The sequence below is a fragment of the Pseudorca crassidens genome, chromosome 6, assembly GCF_039906515.1.
Source record: "Pseudorca crassidens isolate mPseCra1 chromosome 6, mPseCra1.hap1, whole genome shotgun sequence".
Classification (NCBI taxonomy): domain Eukaryota; kingdom Metazoa; phylum Chordata; class Mammalia; order Artiodactyla; family Delphinidae; genus Pseudorca; species Pseudorca crassidens.
In genome coordinates, this window is record NC_090301.1 from 65,366,232 (window position 1) to 65,388,066 (window position 21,835).

Sequence of the window (21,835 nt, forward strand, 5' to 3'; positions counted from 1 at the left end):
TACTATGATTGTGTTATTGTCGATTTCCCCTTTTATGGCTGTTAGCATTTGCCTTGCGTATTGAGGTGCTCCTATGTTGGATGCATAAATATTTACAATTGTTATATCTTCTTCTTGGATTGATCCCTTGATCATTAGGTAGTGTCCTTCTTTGTCTCTTGGAATAGTCTTTATTTTAAAGTCTATTTTGTCTGATATGAGAATTACTACTTCAGCTTTCTTTTGATCTCCATTTGCATGGAATATCTTTTTCCATCCCCTCACTTTCAGTCTGTATGTGTCCCTAGGTCTGAAGTGGATCTCTTGTAGACAGCATATGTACAGTCTTGTTTTTGTATCCATTCAGCCAGCCTATGTCTTTTGGTTGGAGCATTTAATCCTTTTACATTTAAGGTAATTATTCATATGTATGTTCTTATTACCATTTTCTTAATTGTTTTGGGTGTGTTTGTTTGTTTTTTGTTTTGTTTTTTGTTTTTTTGAGGTATGCGGGCCTCTCACAGAGCACAGGCTCCAGATGCGCAGGCTCAGCGGCCATGGCTCATGGGCCTAGCCACTCCGCGGCATGTGGGATCTTCCCAGACCGGGGCACGAACCTGTGTCCCCTGCATCAGCAGGTGGACTCTCAACCACTGCGCCACCAGAGAAGCCCTGTATTTAATTTTTGATAGTTTGATTAACATGTGTCTTGGCATGTTTCTCCTTGGATTTATCCTGTATGGTACTTTCTGCACTTCCTGGACTTGAATGACAATTTCCTTCCCTGTATTAGGGAAGTTTTCAACTATAATCTCTTCAAATATTTTCTCAGTCCCTTTCTTTTTTTCTTCTTCTTCTAGGACCCCTATAATTCAAATGTTGGTGCATTTAATTTTGTCCCAGAAGTATCTGTGACTGTCCTCAATTCTTTTCATTCTTTTTTCTTTATTCTACTCTGTAGTTATTTCCACTATTTTATATTCCAGGTTACTTATCCATTCTTCTGTCTCAGTGATTCTGCTATTGATTCTTTCTAGAGAATTTGTAATTTCATTTATTGTGTTGTTCATCACTGTTTGTTTGCTCTTTAGTTCTTCTAGGTCTTTGTTAAACGTTTCTTGTATTTTCTCTATTCTATTTCCAAGATTTTGGATCATCTTTACTATCTTTACTCTGAATTCTTTTTCAGGTAGACTGCCTATTTCCTCTTCATTTGTTTTGTCTGGTGGGTTTTTACTTTGCTCCTTCATCTGCTGAGTATTTCTCTGTCTTCTCATTTTGCTTAACTTACTGTGTTTGGGGTCTCCTTTTCACATGGTTCAGGTTTGTAGGTCCTGTTGTTTTTGATGTCTACCCCAAGTGGGTGAGGTTGGTTCAGTGGATTGTGTAGGCTTCCTGATGGAGGGAACTGGTGCCTGTGTTTTGGAGGATGAGGCTGGATCTTGTCTTTCTGGTGGGCAGAAACACATCTGTTGTTGTGTTTTGGGGTTTCTGTGAACTTATTATGACTTTAGGCAGCCTCTCTGCTAATTGGTGGGGTTGTGTTTCTGTCTTGCTAGTTGTTTGGCATGTGGTGTCCAGCAGTGGAGCTTCCTGCTCGTTGAGTGGAGCTGGGTCTTAGCATTGAGATGGAGATCTTTGGGAGACATCTCACCAACTGATATTATGTGGGGCCAGGAGGTCTCTGGTAATCCATTGTCCTGAACTTGGCTCTCCCACTTCCAATGCTCAGGCCTGACACCCAGCCGGAGCACCACGACCCTGTCAGCCACACTGTATTCAAAATGTGATCTTAAGACCAGCACATGGTTATCATGTGGCAGCTTGTTAAAACTCGAACATTTCAATCTTTCTTTTCTTCTCTTTTCTTTTCGTTTCTTCTCTTCTCTTCCTTTCTCTTCTCTTCTCTCTCTCTCTTTCTTTCATCAACCACTCTGATTGTTTTAGTTCTACTGCAGGCATTTTACTCCTCACATTTAATAAACCAGGACCTCGCTTCTTCCCTTCCAAGGGTCGTGTTGGGTGAAGCTGTGCTGGGCTGACCTGGTTGGGGTTCAGAAGCCCTCAGGACCTATTATATTCTTCCAGCCTCTCTCTAATTCTTAGAAATCCAGCCCCCTCAACCTGTCTGCCACTCCCTCAAGGCAGGCCTATCTTCTAAAGCTAAGACATTTCCTTTCTCCTCCACAGTTAAAACTTTCCAGAAAGATCAGCAATCTGAGGCTGGTATCATCTAATTAGCACTGAAATTGCTCAGGCAGTAGGCAGCAGGACAGTCTGGGCATGTGTGGGTGGTGAGGTAACTTGGGGTGCACTGAGGCTGACACTAGAGCACAGGCTCATGGCCTTTAATATATATTTTTAATTGAAATTTGTTTTTTAGGTTATTCAAATACCAGATGTGATCTATTAAATCTTTAAAGATGGTCTTTTTTGTTGTTATTTCAATATGACATTACATTAATAAATATTTCCAATTTAATTAAAACACTTTCACATTTCTTACCTAAAGTTTACATGTTTGTTTTTTTTATGCCAGGTGGTAGTGAGAGCTTTGGTAAAAACAACTTTACCCACATGGAATGTGTTACTGGTCTGCCTTATGATCTGGCTGGCTTTTAGCATCATAGGAGTACACTTATTTGCTGGCACATTCTATGAATGCATTGACCCAACAAGTGGAGAAAGGTTTCCTATATCTGAAGTCATGAATAGAAGTCAATGTGAAAGCCTTGTGTTTAATGAATCCATGCCATGGGAGAATGCAAAACTGAACTTTGATAATGTTGGAATCAGTTTCCTTTCACTGCTTCAAGTAGTAAGTACATGTTTGAATTTGTGAATTACATGTTCATTCATATTGTATGTGAACATAAAGGACAAAATGTGGGTGCTTAATAAAGTTGGTTTTAAATTATTTTAGCAATTATTAGTTAGTAGATACATGTTATGGGACATACTATACTAAGCTCATTTAGAAAGACAAAAGTCCTTGCTCTGTTGGGAGAAGGAAGTGGAAATAAAGGTAGGACTAACGGAGGAAATGACAGGTACTGGCCAAAGCTATTTCCTCCACCACTGATGAGATAATAGGTTCACAATTTTTGATCTAACTCAGATTACTGCTATTTTGTTTCTACGTAGTACTTTGAGGAATGGCTACTTGGTCCCCCAATATCTAGCAGATATAAGGTGGTGAATAATTCCTGTCTTACCTCTGTCATAGTGAAGCACACATACAGCAGTTACAACTAACTATGACACTTGGGCAGCGTGTATTTATTTACCATTTATCTATCTATCTAACCAGTGCTCTCTCTCTCTCTTTTTATTAATACTATCTTAAAATATTTTAAGTTATTAACTACAATTAAGCTAAGTAGTTTTAAATAGTTGTTAATAGACAGTATAAATGTAAAATGAAAGTGGTAAAGATCTCAATTACACAGTATATTGAAGTGTGGTCAGCCTTACTAATCAAATGCTTTACTGTATTAATAACAGATTGAGTTTTAATTTTTATTTGCCACAAAGCATAAGATTTCCATAAAAATTAAATACATGCCATTTTTACAGGCCACATTTAATGGATGGATCACTATTATGAATTCAGCAGTTGATTCTATTGGTGTAAGTACAATATAATCCTAGAGCCACTGTTAAGGTTCACACAAAGTCATTTTTGCAATTCAAGGACAGGACACAAGCAATAATTGAGTAATTAACATGGTAAAAGCAAATGCTTATGCTAGATAGAAATTAAATACATTTCAGATTGAATATTTCATGAACAATGAACTCCTTCCAGGATTATATACAATGGTTGAGGCCAAACAGACCCATTTGAAGGATTATCATAACAATGATTAAACCAATGCAATAAATTTTAAAATTCAAATAAAAGCCATGATATCTCTTCACCAAAGACCAAGGAGGAAATATTGCCTCAAGTATCACTGTTGTATTTTTTTTGTCATAAATTATTTTCTAAGTCTTAAAAGGTCAGTATAAATATTTTGCTTATTTTCTCACTTTTTATTTTATTTTTAAAAACAATTTTTTCAGAGAAATTTTAGATCTACAGCAAAATTGAGAGGGAGGTACAGAGATTTCCCATATACCCCTGCTCTCACACATGCACACCTCTCCATTATTGACATTCCTCACCACAGTGCTGCATTTTTTACCAAAGACGAACCTACATTGACACATCATAATCACCCAATGTTCATAGTTCATAGGGTTCACTCAGTGTTGTACATTCTATGGGTTTGGACAAATGTATAATAACATATACCCTTCGTTATAATATCATACAGAGTATTTTCACTGCCCTAAAAATCCTCTATGTTCTGCCTTATTTCACTTATTTTTTAACTTAACTTTTAGGTAGATATGCAGCCTAATTTTGAAGACAACATCTACATGTGTTGTTACTTTATTGACTTCATTATCATTGGATTATTTCTTCCTCTGAGTATGTTGATTGGTGCTATTATTGCTAATTTCAACAAACATAAAGTAAAGATAAGTATAAATATTCTTTGTTCATCAATGTCTGAGCGGAAAAAAATGTTCTGCTTCAAATAATTAGTTTTGGATCCACCTTAATATTGTTTTTATTTGGTACTAATCTTTAAAAAAATGATTGATGTTCTGCAGATTGATGGATATTGCTGAAATGTTCACTTTTACATTGTTTTCTATATTTAAATAAGGACAGACAAGATTAAAAGTTAAAAATTACAAATGTTTCTGTATATGGGTTTGTAAATAATGACATGCTGAAAAATAACATTGTTATGCATCTGCACAAATATCTGAAGATGTTCAAGAAAAATAAACCACACTTTTTTACTCTCTGATATACTCAAAGCTTTCAGAGTCATAACCAGCAGAGACATCTTTGTCGGTTGAAATAGCTTTTTCTGCTAGAAGTAGAGTCATAAATCCTAACTACATGACCTAAATAGGAGTGCTCGAAACGAATAAGAGAGAATTCAGAGGCAGAATTGAACAACCCATGTTTGGTGCCATCTCCACACAAAGACTCCCTTCAGGGCTTCTATTAATACAAATATCTCAAAAGTCATATAAGTTCACTTATTTTAACCTCAGGGCCCTACTTTCTATTAGGTGTAGGAATGCCTTATGGTAAATCAAAGAAAAGAAGAGTTTAATCTTGAAATTCCATCTTTGGCCATGTCATCAAAGCTTAACCACATGCAGAATCTGGTAAACAAACCACTCTGAGTCTGCACTAATTAGATGGGATTAGAAAGATCAGTGGTCAAATGAAATATTCATTGGATTGGATGCTTCATCTTCCTAGGGATTTCAACCTAATGGGATGATATCCTAGGATTTGCTTCTGGACTTCAAACTGACCCCTGTCAATTTTAAGTGAGCAAGTCCTGCCATGGGCAGTAACAATTCCTAATTCCTAGATTAACACATTAAATGTTCACCTCTTATTCACTTTGCATATTCTGTATAAGATACTGAAATTAGCACTAGAAACACAAAGATGAATAATCCCTAGAAGGTTCAATGAAGAGGTAAACACTGGTGCTTTTTGAATAATAGTGAAAAGTATCTTCTAATAGTATTTGGAAAATTAAGTAACGTATGAACATATAAAAACACATATATGACCAATTATATTTTTTCCTGATTATTAAAAGGTATAAACCAGCTTTACCTTTAGCTTTTTAGTTCAACTTTTCTTAGTCACCTTTCCAGATATCCTCTGCTGTTTCTCCTTTGTCTCTAACAAGAGGTCGGCCTCAGTAACTAAAAAGTTAAAATAGGGTTGACTACCCACAGGAAAGTTCATCAAAAGATATTTATCAATCATTTCCAGTGTATACTCTGTGTTTTGTATGAATTTTTGTGCAGAAGATCAGACATGTTTAAACATGATTTAGTTCATTGCAGTTAAGCCTTTTTTAAAGGATTAAATCAATAATTGCCAAGCTTTCGAAAACGCATATTAATGTAAGATGAAATTTGGATTAAATATGATTTTAATATCTTTTTCTTCCCTTTATTTACCTGGGAGGTTCAAATATCTTTATAACAGTAAAACAGAAGAAACAATACCATGCACTGAAGAAGCTGATGTGTGAAGTCTCTCAAAAACCAGTACCTCGCCCAGGAGTAAGGAAATACCTAGATTTTTTTTTAAGTTCTGAAAAAGTTTCCTTTATATATTCTCTCTTACAAATGAAGATGTGTTTTTACAATTCTTAACAACAAATGCTTTTGACAAAATTTTTAAAATATAGTCTTTGAAAGAGCTTTTGATGGTCTTTCTGTTTGCTTTTACTCTGTGCTATAGTTATTGCTTGGTAAAAACTTAGTCTTCAGTTATTTTCCTATTTATGCTGGGAGGGAAGCTGTAAATCTAAAGACAATATGTCTGTATAAATATCTTATTAATAAAAATATTACACCTTTTTTCTTTACACACAGAACAAGTTCCAAGGATTTGTCTTTGACTTGGTAACAAATCAAGTTTTTAATATCATCATCATGGTTCTTATATTTTTCCAAGCAATAACCATTATGATACAAAGTGATGAACAGAACCCCAAAATTGACATTGCTGTCTACTGGATTAACTCAGTTTTTGTTACACTGTACACTGGAGAATGTGTACTAAAGCTCATCGTTTTCCGTTATAACTATTTCACCAATGGATGGAACATTTTTGATTTTATGGTGGTTGTTTTCTCTATGACAGGTAAGATTTTGTTTAGTCAAATTTTCATTTGTAATAATATTAATTCAGGCAAGCTCTTAGAGTAAATATCTCCTGAGATATAGTCTCTTAATAAGCAAAACAGGTAGGGATCCTTTTTATTTCCAGCAGGAATACCTTACATTTTTACATTCATACATGTACACATGCCTGACAGATATAAGATATTAAAAATACTTTCTGAATTAATACATAGACTTTACTTCACAGACCACCAGATAAATGCTTAATTACCCCTTCAGTATATCACATACATTATTTTTCTAAGATGACACTAGAAGGACCTTTATGTCTTAGCATGATATAACCTTTCAAACTCATTATTGTTCCCTTTCCTCTAATCTCTAAAACTGTTTGCTACTTTCACAACACTAGAGTTTTAGGGTTTAATGAATTTGTTACAAGTTTTCTCTTACTCTGGAGATCCCAGTCCTTTATTTAACAAATATACTTGATTACCCTCTTTTTGAATATATGTTATGCTGTGTGCAAAGAATTCAGTTACAAACAAAGTAGGCATAATTCCTGTATATACATAGTTTATAATCTATCAAGGGATGCAGATAATTAAACAGTACATGTTAATGTTGTGCTATTAAGGTTATGATAAGGGAAGAAGCATGGGGTGCCACAACAGCACAACAGAGCAAGGAGCACCTAATCAGTAAGTAGAGATCAGAGAAAACTTCACGGAAGAAGCAAAAATCTAAATAGAGACCCATTGGATAAGGAGGTAGCCAAGAATCTAAGATAAAAGTGTTTTAGGCAGAGAAAAGTTTGTTTATTGTCTGCCTCCCATAAGACACATACTATAATGTTATCTCCATAAGAGTAGAAACAATATTTAATGTTATTGTCAAGTACTATTCTATGCAGTCAGTAGTGAAAAATGTAGATAAACTGCTCAGTTGTGCTCCCAGAAAATTCATTCATCAGCTGGTAGTAGAGGCAGTGCAGCTAATATTGATAGACAAGTACAAGAAGCTTGCTAGAAAAGTATGTAAAGTCAGGAAAGGGCTGATAGGAAGAAAACAGAGGAAAACAGAATTAAAGAGCCCCATGAGATTGAAATGAGAGTTACTGAATCAGACATCTAGAAGGAGAGGAAATTGCAGTCCGAGATAAAGATGTTTGAATTTGAGATCTCAGAAGGTCAGGTATCCTGGGTGCAGAATGTGGCCATAGATGGGTGTGTCTACAGTAAAATGATGGAGATTATTAAAATTTAAGAAAGCCAAATACTGGAGGGCTAGCCTTTCAATGGGTTGTTGATGGTAGGTGCTGGGGTGGAAAGGGTGACAGTGAGCCATGTACCAAAGTCTCCAATGAATATGAGTGAGGGAGAATGAATAGATCATAGAACCAAGGAATGGTAGGAGATGGTAGAGTTGAATGTCATGGTCCACAAACTCAAAAATTTCTTTTTTGTTTATAAAATTAATGTGAAGGAAAAGTATCTGAAAATCACATTGGAAAGAGGGAAAGATGCTTGCTTGTTCCATCTTTCTACCCTGAGAAATGTGGAATGGGAAAGAGTGAGTTATCTGTGCTTGAGAGTGTTGCAAGGGAAATAGTGTCCTCAAGATAGAGTCAGCTTTTAGATAAGAAAGAAAGTGAAGAAAATTTAGTGATGAAGAAGTAAAAATGTGTTTATAATTAAGTAGGGAAACCTCCTGCATAATGGAAGCGTTTGAGAGATTGAGGAGAAATGAAAATTTGAGTCAGAGTAGAAAGTTCACTAAAGCACTGTGGAAATGAGGGTATATGTAAGATAGAACGTCAGAGAGAATGCCATCATTGACAGTGACCAAATTAACAGAAATGTGAGACATGATCCTTCCAGATTCAGCAAACATACCATCTCATTTAGAAGTTTCATGGGATTTTCCCCTTCTCCACCTTCTCAACTCAGAATGAACCACACCCTCTCCAGTACTTTCAGAGAGCATCCCTTATGTTTTTTATGGTAATTATAATTTCACCTTGCTCTGTAGTTATATATCTCCCTCTCATAGTGCCATCATCCTCCCACCATTGCCAGAAAGAAAAGTTCTTGGCGAAGACTCATTTATTCAATTCACATTTAAAGCTCCTAAGGTCCCAGATACTATTTATGAAGTCAATAAATCAAATTATAATCTGTGATCACTGAATACAAAATATTTTTTAAACTGTGTTTATCCACTAGGTCTTTCTGCCTTGCATTATAGTTAGTTTAAATATCTACCTCTACTCCCTAGGTTATAGGGTCTTTGAGGATAGGAGTCATGTCACTCATCTCCGCATATTTTCTTGACACCTTTATGAGGTATCCAATAAAGGTTAGGTTGAATTAAATTTCTTGATCTAACTGCAATCAGGAAAAAAAATATGACTACTGTCCTATATTATGAATTCATGCCATCTGTGACTCCAGAAGTGCTTGATCTGTAATACTCTGAAAATGATGGTAGAAATAATTCTCTTCCAAATTTTGTTAGACACTCTGAGCATTGCCACAATTAGTATTTGGCTAACCCAGACTTTCAATATGTGCTAAATGTTATACGGGATTAATTACCTTAACATATAGAAGAAAACCAAAGAAATGTAAAATAATTTATATTCCTCTAAATAATTGTATTGCCTGCTTTATCTTTTCCTACACCAAGGACTATTTCTGCCTCTGATGGTGGGATATTACCTTGTACCTCCTTCCCTTGTGCAACTGATACTTCTCTCACGGATCATCCACATCCTGCGTCCTGAGAAAGGACCAAAAGTGTTCCATGATCTGTTGCTTCCTTTGGTGCTGTCCCTCCCCGCATTGTTGAACATCAGTCTCCTCATCTTCCTGATCATGTTCGTCTACGCCATCTTTGGAATGTACAATTTTGCCTATGTTAAAAAGGAAGCTGGAATTAATGATGTGTCCAACTTTGAAACCTTTGGCAGCAGTATGCTCTGTCTTTTCCAAGTTACAATATTTGCTGGTTGGGACGGGATGCTCAATGCAATTTTCAACAGTAAATGGTCTGACTGTGATCCTGATAAAATTAACCCTGGGACTCAGGTTAGAGGAGACTGTGGTAACCCCTTTGTTGGGATTGTTTATTTTGTCAGTTACATCCTCATATCATGGCTGATCATTGTAAACATGTACATTGTTGTTGTCATGGAGTTTTTAAATATTGCTTCTAAGAAAAAAGCCAAGACATTGAGTGAAGATGATTTTAGGAAATTTTTTCAGGTATGGAAGAGGTTTGATCCTGATAGAACCCAGTATATAGACTCTAGCAAGCTTTCAGACTTTGCAGCTGCTCTTCATCCTCCTCTTTTCATGGCAAAACCAAACAAGGGCCAGATCGTTGCCATGGATCTTCCCATGGCTGTCGGGGACAGAGTTCATTGCCTTGACATCCTACTCGCTTTAACAAAGCGAGTTATGAGTCAAGATGTAAGCATGGAGAAAGTTCTTTCAGAGGTGGAATCTGGATTTATGTTAGCCAACCCTTTTAAGATCACATACGAGCCAATTACAACTACTCTGAAACGAAAACAAGAGGCAGTCTCAGCAACCATCATTCAGCGTGCTTATAGAAGTTACCGTTTGAGGCAAAATGACAAGAAAACATCAGATATTCATATGATAGATGGGGATGTGGAAGTTCAGGCTATCAAAGAAGGTTCATATTTTGACAAAACTGAGGGAAAGTCAACTATTTAAAGCCAGATCTAATCCCACTCACTACCTTTTCACCTTCTTTACATATTCCCCAAATGTTAAAAGTTTAGATCAGAAATAAAAGCAAAGATCAGAGAAACTAAAGATTTCACTTAAAAATCAATTGTTTACAACCCATGGAAGATAAGCTTGTGCTCACAAGATCCCACGTCCAATTCACTTTCACCCCTGTATATTCAGTCTGACCAAGACAACCCCTTGATATTACTGCAGAGTTAAATCCGGTTAAAACTGTTGTTTAATAATCCAATACTTGTTTTCTCTATATGGCTTATATGCAGTGTGCTTCTTCTGGAGGGTTGGGGGAGGTAGTAGCAGAAATTAGTAGCCGAAGGAGCTTACTTATACATTTTATGTCTACTTTAACTTGATGGGATTCAAGTCACTACTAATGGGACTTAATTACAAATAAACAAGTACTTTCTTAAAGTGGGATGGTATTTTAAAAAATAGTACAATGCTACAGGCCATTAAATCATAAACTTGCCTAGGCCGATGCCAATCAGGGGAAGAGGAAAGGCAGTTCTTAGAAAGTGTCTCTGAGATTAATCAAAGAGACTCTTGGGCTGATTCAAACCACTTTTGAAAACGATTGATTAGAGCCTAGGTTTTGTTTTTGATTGTTTTGGTTTTATTTATTTTTGGTTTGTGAATTAATGTTGTTTCATTGTTCTTGGATTCCTGGTTTCTCATCTTTTTGGCTAGTTCCAGCTAAGGACCATTCTCTCTTTAAGAGAATGAGTTCCTAGAACAATCAGCATAAAGGGAGCTACAGTTATAGCCTACATTTTCTAATTTTTCTCATTTCTCCTTGGGAAACTGTGGCCACTTTGTAGTACTTTTCACTGCACTTCATGGATTTTTATAACTTTCAGAAAGAAAATGATCACTAAAACTGTGTGGACTCTGAACTAGGAGATCAAAGTGTGAGTTTGCTGTTTGTGGTGTTTTATAACATCAGTGTATGCAACTTAGTTTCCACTTTCACATTTATCTTTCCAAGTTTTCTGTTTTGTTTTGTGTTTATTTCATCACATACATAATTACTATGTAAAATGTTTTATGTTTGAAAAACTTTAAAATCCTAAGCATTAATTTTCACTAGTAAGATAGGCACAAATTGTTGTTTTGATGTAATCATAAAATGCAGTCTCTTGCATCCCTGTAGTTTGAGATTCAGATATTTATTCTATTTGTGTGATGATTGATTTCAGTGTGCCTACAAAGCCCTAAAGGATTCAGAAGGAAAATATGTATACTGATGACTTAATGAAAAGCTTTAAATATGTTGTATGACATTCAATATCACTTAAATATCAGTAATTGTATTTTATTATGAATGCATGATCTTGATTGAGCCTTAACTATTATAATCTATTTCTGCTCCTCAGAAATGTATTAACCTGACCAAGATGCCTTTGGGGGATCCCCTAAGCAAGTGTAATTTCAGAGTTCTGTTTCTTACTATAAATGTTGCTTCCCTCTCTCCTCCTGTTCTCCATCATGTGATGGGGACCAGTGAGGAATCAGTGTTAATTTGGTGACATGGTGACAGCTGGTGCTTTATTTAAGCTTCTCAATTTTCTATTTCTTGGAAATGCTTTAATGTGGAAACTGCTTCAAATATTTAAACTGAATCTAAGCTTGCTTCTGTAAATTCCATAAAGACTATGAACTGATTTTAGTTCGAAAATGATATCTTTTAATTGTAAATCGTGTTTGCCACTAACCTTCCGAAAGCTATGTAAAGAATTATTTTTAACAAATCTTACAACATATTTTACTTTTTAGATACTAAAGAAAATAGTAAATACAACTTGTTAACCAAGGTAAGCTTTGGTTCTTTTTCTTTCGTAAATTAGGTTGGCAACTTTGTGTAATAAGAACTTTTTTAAAATGAGCCTTACATTAAAGCTTATTCATTCAGGTTCAAAGTTCGAAACTGGAAATATTTTTGCTTCGTTTGGATTAACTTAATTTTGTAAAATAAATATTAGTAAGCTTACCAGAGATCCTTACAAACTGAAAAATGTAAAAAGCACTCCTCTTAGCAAAATCCGAAGTTTACTGGATATATCTCCATATTTTTAGAAGTTGCTATACGGAAGATAATGCTGAAATTAAATTTATTGTTATGCTAATATTTATCAATACCTGCTTCTTTAAAATTTTTCTTTCTGCTTCTTTAATAAATATAATTCACTTTAATATGGTTTTTAAAATGTTGGAAATAGCTACAATTTATTGAGCAGACTGTTAAGCCCAGCCTTGTGCTAAGTATTTACCATGCATGAACTCAGCATTCACAACTCATGAAGCAATGATAATTCTCATTTTATAGATGAAAAAACTCAGGCTTAGAAGGGTTATAAGGGCTTTTATATGACACAGAACTTGTAATTAACATGGCCAGGAATGCAAACCAGGGCTAGTTTCAGAGCCTGAATAGTAAACCACTCTGTATGACACCTGTCTAGTAATAAATGACCTGGGTAAAGACAAAGGAAGTTTAAGATAAATTGTATTTTTGTGCAGAGATAAGGAATCTTTTTCCCTCCCTCTCCTCTCGCCCTCTCCCCCACCCCTCTCTCTCCCTCTCTCTCTCTCCCTTTCTCCCTCTCTCCTTCTCTCCCCAACATCCAGCCCCCCACCACCACTGCCCACACCCCACCCCCGTGGAAGGAATTTTAAAAGTCATGACCACTTCTGGAAAAAGGAAAGGCACAAGGGATGAAACTATAGAAGTTTTTTTCATTCAATATTTATTGAATACTAGATACTAGAGATAAACCCAGAGCCTGGATAGATATACATACATATACACATAGATACATACAAAGATAAATATGAAACTAAAGAATTTATTGGCTGCCAGGGGAAACATAACTATTCAGCTGGATATATAATATATGGTAAGTTTTATACTATTTCATATAACCTGTAATATATATATACAGGAAGGAATGATGGATTCTACATTAGAAATTACAGGTGATATTAATAAAATGAGCCCCTGAAGAAAAAGAAAGATTTTATCAGTTAGAGAAAAAGGTAACTGTATTCAACACAGAGACACTTTTAAGGAGAGGAGTTCATCATGGAGATGAGACCTAGGTTTCCAGCTACTAGTTCTTCAAGCTAGACAATAAAGAGAGAGAGGAATCAACAATAGGATAAAATTTTCACAGCAGAGATGGAATAGAAACTGGAGCAGAATTACTCTGGGCACTCTGAATCCCTTCCCAGACATGCTTTATTTTGCCCTTTGGTTCTTGAACCCTCTCCTCCTTTAACTGCTCCTTTCAATAAATTCCAGGTCACATGCTCAACTCTAACACTCAATAACATGCCCGGTGAATGACCGAGGCTTCACTCTACCAGTGGGGATTTTCCTCTTTATGTTAGGTAACCTAAAACTGTCAGGGTCAGACACTTACTCTTCTCATCTGCAAGTGAACCTCTTATCTTCACTGACTTCAAAATTACCAATTAGCTCACAGGATTTTCTCTCAACTCCAGCTATCTACTCTATTAACCATCCAGGTGGCACAACACCCCTACTCCTGGATTCTAGTCTAAACCGCATGAAGGTAACATCTTCAAATGACCCATAAATTCAGGGTCCCCATTCATACAAAATTTCATCACCATTCTTCCCTTCTTTTCTTCTTACTATCTTTCATAAAAAACTGTTGAGCATCTCCTAGGCACAGTAATTTAGAGATAAAGTTGTCTTTATCCTTAAAAAGGTATTAGTCAAGGTTCTCCAGAGAAACAGAACTAATAGGATACATAGAGATATATAAGAGGAGATTTATTATTATGGGAATTGGCTCACACAATTATAGAATCTGAGATATGCCATGTGCAAGCTTGAGAACCAGGAAAGATGGCAGTACAGTTCTGTCCACATCCAAAGGCCTGAGAACCAGGAGAGCCATGGGGTAGCTCACAGGCCAAGGCCAAAGGCCTAAGAACTTGGGAGGGACACTGGTGTAAGTCCTAAAATCTGAATCTAAAGGCCCTGGAACCAGGAGCTCCAATGTCCAAGAGCAGGAGAATATAGATGTCCCAGCTCAAGAACAGAGAGAGAGAATTCATCCTTCCTCCACCTTTTTGTTCTATTTGGACCTTAAATGAACTGGATGATGCCTGCCCATTGTTGAGGGAAATCTTCCTTGTTTTCATTGTTTTACTTCCAATAGACATATGTCACTGAATTTGAAGTGGGTTTCTTATAATCACTATATGGTTGGGTCACATTTTTTAATCTACTTTTTACTGGTATATTTAGATCAATTACATTTAAGGTAATTATTGATATGTTAACATTTAAGGTTGTCATTTATTATTTGTTTTTTATTTGTTTCCTCCAGTCTCATTTCTCTGGTTCTCTTTTCTTACCTTCCTGCACAATTTTGAACATATTTTAGGATTCCATCTGGATTTATTCATAGTGCTTTTAAGTGTATCTCTTTGTATATTTTTGGTAGTGCTTGTTCTGAGTATTACTATATCTACTTATCTATATATCAATCTACAAATTATACAGTCTAATATAAAGCATTTTACCACTTTTAGTGAAGTATGGAAACCTCACTCTCATTTGTCTCTTTGTCTTCCCTATTTGAAAATATTATTTTCTTGGGAATCAGAAGGCACTGCAATTTTTGCTCCAGTCATCAAATATGGTTTTAAAACTCATAAGGAAAAGGACAGTCCCTTGTATGAGTCCATATTTCTGCTCTTTGCATTATTTCTTTCTTCCTGATGATCCATCATTCCTTCTTTTATCAATTATTTTCTGTTTGAAGAATTTTGCTTCGCCAATCTTTAAAAGTAAGAGAGTTTATTTCTCTTTAATATTTTTATATTTAATATATATTTATTGCAAGTTGAAATGATAGTGTTTTGATATATTGGGTTAAACAGAATATATTACTAAATTTTTAGAAAGACTATGTCTGCTAGTAACAAATTCTTCTAGCTTTTCTTCCTCTGAGAATTGAGAATGTTTTTATTTCTCTTTCATTCCTGAAGGATAAATTCATAGGATATAGAATTTGTGGTTGACAGTTTTTTGCCTGAAGAATATTGTGCCATTTCTGGCTTCCATAACCTCATATAAGAAATCCATTGTCATTTGCATTGCTATTCATTCCACTGTAGCTAAAATGTCATCTCCTTACAGCTGCTTTCAATAATTTTTAGTTTTCAATTTTTTTAATTGGGTGCAGCTTTGGCATGGATTTCTTTGTGTTTATCCTGTTTGGTATCTACTCAGCTTCTTGGAACTGTAGATTTGTGTCTTTCACCAAATTTATGACATCTTCAGCCAATACTTCTTCAAACAATTTTTCAGCCTCGCTATTTTCTCCTTTCCTTCTGAGATAGTAATGACATGATGGATGACTCTTTTGTTATTGTCTCACAGGTACCTGAGGCTCTGTTCATTTTTTTTTTTTTTTTTTACAATCTTTTTTCTATCTGTTGTTCAGATTGGGTGAATTGTATTGTTCTCTGCTTAAGTTCACTGATTTTCTCCTTCATCATCTTCACTCTACTGTTGAACCCATCTATTGAGTTTTTTATTTCTGTTATTGTATTTTTCAGTTCTATAATTCCACTGTTTTTTTCTTATAGAATCTATTTCTTTGCACTGATTTTCTGGTTTTTAATTTGTTTCAAGAGAATTTGAAATTCATTGTTGAAGCATTGTTATAGTGGATGTTTTAAAAATATTTCTCAGATAATTCCAGTATCTGACTCATCTCAGGATTAGTGTCAACAAATTGTCTTTTGTCCTTCAACTTGTGATTTTTCTTAGTTCTTGGTATGTTGGCTGCTCTTTTAAAATCATACTCTGGATATTTTTTCTGTATTAGGAGATACTGGACCCTACTTAAATCTTTTATTTTAGCAGTTAATCACACTGTTTAGGTTTAGCATATAGGTCTTGGTCTATTTTTGCAGGCTATGTTTCTCATAGTAGTTTAATTTCAGAGCCTTGGAGGTGTTATTTTGGTTTTCCTTGTTTATCTGATGTGGCTTGGGCTGCCACTGGTCCCTGCTGGACTGAAAGAGGTTTCCATAGGCCAAGCAACCTGGCTTTTCTCAGAGGGAGTCAGGGAATGAGGAAAGATCCCTCTACTAACAGCTCATGAGGACAAGGAGAATTTCTGGACCAGGCTACTTGTGCCTGCATCCTCCTTGCTGGCTCCTCCCAACCATTCAGGTGTCTCTGGGCAGAGAAGGAAAGTCTCTGCATCTCCCAGATTACTGGGTTTAATTTTCACTCTTTATGGCTGCAACTTCTGTAACTGACACTTTGTTATAGCTACATCTAGTCTCTAGGGAACTTCTTGTAACCATGCCTCCTGCACCCTGATCCCCAACCCCCACCACACCTTCAGGCCTAGAAGCAAAATCCCTTGACTTCCCTTTAAACTTTGTCCATACATTTTATGAGCTCAACTCTCCACAAATTATCCCTGATCCATACACCACCTAAACTTTTGGCCTTTTATAGTTCTTGAAACTGAAAGAACTCAAATTCTACCTCCTGTAATAATTGACCTCAAAATAAGCTTAAATCTTATTCTCTCTCTTTTTTTTAATTTTTTAAATTTAACTTTATTTTTTTGAAAAAGTAAAGGCAAGAAAAATGGAAGGAAGAAAAGAAGGAAAGGAGGGAGGGAGAGAGAGAGGAAGAAAAGAAGGAAGGAAGGAAGAGTACATCCTATGATACTTGTATTTTGCTGAGTGTTAACAAGCTTGGAACCACAGCTGAATTGATTGCTCAGAACAACAGAGAAACTATATGGCTCTGAGAACATGGGAGGTAGGAGAGGCAACTTGGATATAGAAGAGCTGGGCAAGCAATGTGTGGGAGGAAGTGACCTGTGTGGTGAGACTTGTAGAGTGAATTGTTTAGATCTTTTCACCTCCCTGGTGGCCCCGATTTGAAAGAAGCACTCCTGATTTCCGTCTGGGAGAACGTTTTTTTCTAGTCTGAAGAAAGGAAATTCACCTTTCCCCTGTGCTTTGTCAAGATGTTTTGTTTCTATCTGAAAATTACCTAAAACCTATAAGTTTTCCTAAAGATCTAGGCTTTTCAAAAGCAAAGTCCAGAGTACTTAGAAGCTATTTGTCTTTTCTGCCTTGACATATAATTGACTGGGTTTAGAAAGAACAAATCAGTTCTCTTCCTAAATGTGTGGAAATTGAGGGAGGGCAGAAGCAAAGGTTAAAAGGGTGAAAAAAAATCTGAACTGATATCAAATAATATCTGAAAATATGCAAAATAGTGTATTCCAACCGTACACTGACTTTCACTTTTTGCTTAGGATTCTCTCCAATAATCCTAAACAAGTGAATTGGAAGGAAATTATCATAAACTCATAAAATAGTGCTTTCCTATCATTGGGTACATCATACTGTTTCAGTACATGAAAGAGCTATCCTTTTTTTTGCTGAATAATCCTTTTTGTGTTAAAATTCTTATAGCATAGACTGTCTCATATATGCCAAAAAACCAGTCTGTTCTTGTTTCCAAGTAGTATATTTAGGTACAAAAACCAAGTAAAATACAGACTTTCTGACCTCAAGAAGTTGACATCTAGGTGGGGCAACAGACCATTAATAAAATGATATAAAAATAATTAGGGCTTCCCTGGTGGCGCAGTGGCTGAGAGTCCGCCTGCTGATGCAGGGGACACGGGTTCGTGCCCCGGTCCGGGAAGATCCCACATGCCGCGGAGCGGCTGGGCCCGTGAGCCATGGCCGCTGAGCCTGCGCGTCCGGAGCCTGTGCTCCGCAACGGGAGAGGCCACAACAGTGAGAGGCCCGCGTACCGTAAAAAAAAAAAAAAAAAAATTAAAGGTGGTATATGCTGCAACTCAGATTACTAATGGAAGTAAATGTACCACAGCTGCTAAATTGATTATCACCATAGGACTTGATCTGGCCTTTGATCACACACTAGCAGTATGAACACAATTAGGAAAAACAGTATTTTCACAAGTTTCAGCCCAATTCTTCTTCCTCTCTTGCTTCAACTCCCAATTACTTGAAGTTCTGCTCAGAAAATCACATCTTTGCTGCCACAACCCAGCCTGAGCACTTGAAAATCCATCACCAAGAATACTGTCTTAATTCTCTCCAAGCTTCCAGTCCATCCAGCAGAAACAGAGATAGCAGCCTCCTTTCCAAATGGGCACCATACTCTCATCCTGATGAGAAAACTACAGAAAATTCAAGGCACGACAGTGAAAACTGTTCAATAAGTTCCTTTTAATAAGTGTAAGATTTAGATAAAGGCTAATTTTCTAACTAGGTCTCATGGTTAAGCAGACTCTTAGTATGTTACAAAGACTCTTTGTTTCCCCCAAACTTGTTCTCCCATCCTTACGTGGTAATAGCATTCCTGATTCTTAGCTAGATAACATGGCCTTCTGGAATAAATACTATATAACTTTTTTTTTTTCAATTAAGGCTGTCCATGTAACTAAATTCTATCCTTTTTAACTTTCTTTCCACTGACCAGAACATGGATGAAGAGGCAGGGCATCTGTTATGAAACAAGGGAGACCAACAATCAATGAATGCTAAGCAATGTTAGAAGGGTCTGGTTCAGATAATCATACTTTATGATTAAAGTATAATCATATTTTATGATTAAAGTAGGGAACAGTCAGATCACATTGTGTCTCCTTTACCTAAGCTATGAAGAAAAATATGAACACTGAGGGATGAACCAAACCTCTTTCCAAAATTTCCGAGCAAAGGTCCAAATCTTTAAAAAAAAAAAAATCACACCATTATAGCAGAATCATATTCTCTAGAGCTTAAAACTGAAAAATTGTTATACAGTAGTGCAGTAGAGAGCATAGAACTCTAATATAATATCCCATTATAATTGTCTCTTTTTTAGCCATATGGGTATTACGGGCAGTAATTTCCAACCCTGCACTGACTTTCACTTTTTGCTTAGGATTCTCTCCAATAATCCTAAACAAGTGAATTGGAAGGAAACTATCATAAACTCATAAAATAGTGTTTTTCGATCATTGGGTACATCATACTGTTTCAGTACATGAAAGAGCTATCTTTTTTTTTTTTTTGCTGAATAATTATTTCTTTCGAATTGTTCTATCAACCATGCTTGACAGTTATGGTGAAGGAAAGTATTCATTCTCTCAACTGAGCGAAGCTTTTAGATCAAGGAGAAGCACTGCCATATTTAGGAAAAGCAAGGCTCTGCAGTAGTAGCATCTGTTTGATTAAAGGAGATGTGTTGATTTATTTTCTTTTACATCCCAAAGAGTGACTAAGAATCATCTCTAAGATGTCTGTTTTTCTCCTGAACCTTAAATTATTAAACGTATTTCGCTGTCCTCACCTTGCTTTCTGCAGAAGAAAGCACTGCATCCTTCCAGTGCACACAAAGATTCTACTGCAGTGCAACCCAAGAAAAACCAGCCAAGGTCTGCTGAGGATCTCTGCTGCTGCAGCATTTGATACACACAGGAAAAGTCTCATGAATAATGCACAGTTATAAACAGGTAGCCATATCAAGATCTCTTCACTTAATTCTATTCCCAAACACACTCCAAGGAAAGTAACTGGATACCTTCATTAACGATTGATCTGTACAGGAAGAAAGTATGATTAAAAGCTTTCAAGACATCGATTGCATGTGCATTAGCTTTCATTGACCTGCATTGTTTTCTACTGAAAACCCAAGCAAATTGTAGCAATAATCAGAATTGTAGTGCTAAACAGAAATATAAAATATTTTAAAACCACAAGTATGAAAATCCAGAACAGTTCACCCACTGCAGAGTATGTAAGAAGCAAAAGCAGCTTGTCATGAGGTCACCTTATAACTGGGTAAGTGCTTGCGAGGCAGCATGAAGTGTTGATGTGCTACCAATGGAACAGCTTGTAGGATATGAATCCACTCTAGTCCATTTTCTTAACACCAATGACAAGAAATGCCAGGAGGCTCTAAACACCTTCCTGGAACAGCCATCATTAATCTCTAATATGATCACATTACTTTTTTATTATTTTAGATGAAAAAAACAGTGGGCACTTTTTTTTTTTTTTCCCAATCAGAGACTATGTGTTAAACCTACAACATAACAGCCTTTGTGCATTCACCTCAATTTGCCAGAATTATCAACACAATTGGTTGAAGTTGATTGCTGCTCTTGGTGGAGGGAGGGAGGATGGCCCCCACGGCCAAGTCATACACTACAAATATAAGCCTCTCTACTCTTTTACACAAATCTTCTTTAACAAGAAGATGGAAATGTGTTACACTATCCTAACTAGACTATAAATTATTATTATTATAGTAAGCATTTATAGGTATTTTTAAGACAGCACTCAAATAATTTCTGTATGTTTTGTTTTGCTTTATATTGTTTTATGTCAGTGGCTCTTATGTTATCAGTTGAGTCCTATATAAGGTTAACTGTATATGATTAACTTTTTCTCTTTGAAATTGTAAAGTAGAGTAACTCATCTAGGCGGTCCGGAGATTCTATGTTGCTGACTGTGGTAGGAAGTTTTGTTTATATCATTACCCTGTTATGGTTATGTTCTCCATATCTTAGTTACTTCAAGATATCTGTGTTGATTTAATGCATGAAAATTAAATATGCTAATGTGGGAGAGAAAAAATCAAATTCTAAGCCGTCATTAATATGAGGTGCAATCACTGGGGAAGAGGGCTTTATTTAAGTTTACTTAAAATTAAAGTCAGGATCTTCTGCCTATATTTAAAAAAGATTGATGTGGGAATTGCCATCTCATTGTAAATAACTAGAAAACTTGACAAAATGTAGGAAACAAATATTTTTAGACATTGAACAATAGTCAGCACAAGATTATGAAATCTGACAGAATGGGTCCTGAGACAACTAAGTTTCAGGATCACTGCCCTTTATCAAAGGCTGCTCCAGACCTGACTTAAATACACTTTAACACAAGCCTCACAAAGGCTAAACAAATCTGAAAGGAATTTATGTGCATGCCATGCTTAAGGAATACAGTAAAATGCAGCACTCAGTACTATAAAATTCACAATGTCCAGTAACCAATCAAAACTTTCAGAAAATGGAATAAGCAGGAAAATGTGACTCTTAAGCAGAAGTAAAAAGAAACAGATTCAGTTATGATATTAATTATGAAATAAGCAGAACAGGATATTAAAATAGCTATTCTGAATATTATAACCATGGACAAGGTTATAAAGGAACACATGAAGTAATAAGGAGAGAAATTAAAATTATAAACAATTATCCTAATAGAAGTCCTAGGAATGAACAAAAATCATCTGAAATGAAAAATAAACCAGATGG

At 35.9% G+C, this 21,835-nt stretch overlaps 1 protein-coding gene across 3 annotated transcripts in view; it reads left to right on the top strand.

Annotated features, from left to right (window-relative positions):
• SCN7A (sodium voltage-gated channel alpha subunit 7) overlaps positions 1–12,617 on the top strand; it is a 58,131-nt gene extending 45,514 nt beyond the window's left edge. For all 3 annotated transcript variants that reach the window (XM_067741669.1, XM_067741670.1, XM_067741671.1), the window contains 4 exons: positions 2,519–2,797; positions 3,556–3,609; positions 6,454–6,724; positions 9,394–12,617. In XM_067741669.1, the coding sequence (XP_067597770.1) occupies positions 2,519–2,797; positions 3,556–3,609; positions 6,454–6,724; positions 9,394–10,448 (1,659 nt within the window). In that variant the 3' untranslated portion in view covers positions 10,449–12,617. The remainder of the gene's footprint in view (positions 1–2,518; positions 2,798–3,555; positions 3,610–6,453; positions 6,725–9,393) is intronic.
• The last annotated feature ends 9,218 nt before the right edge of the window (positions 12,618–21,835 follow it).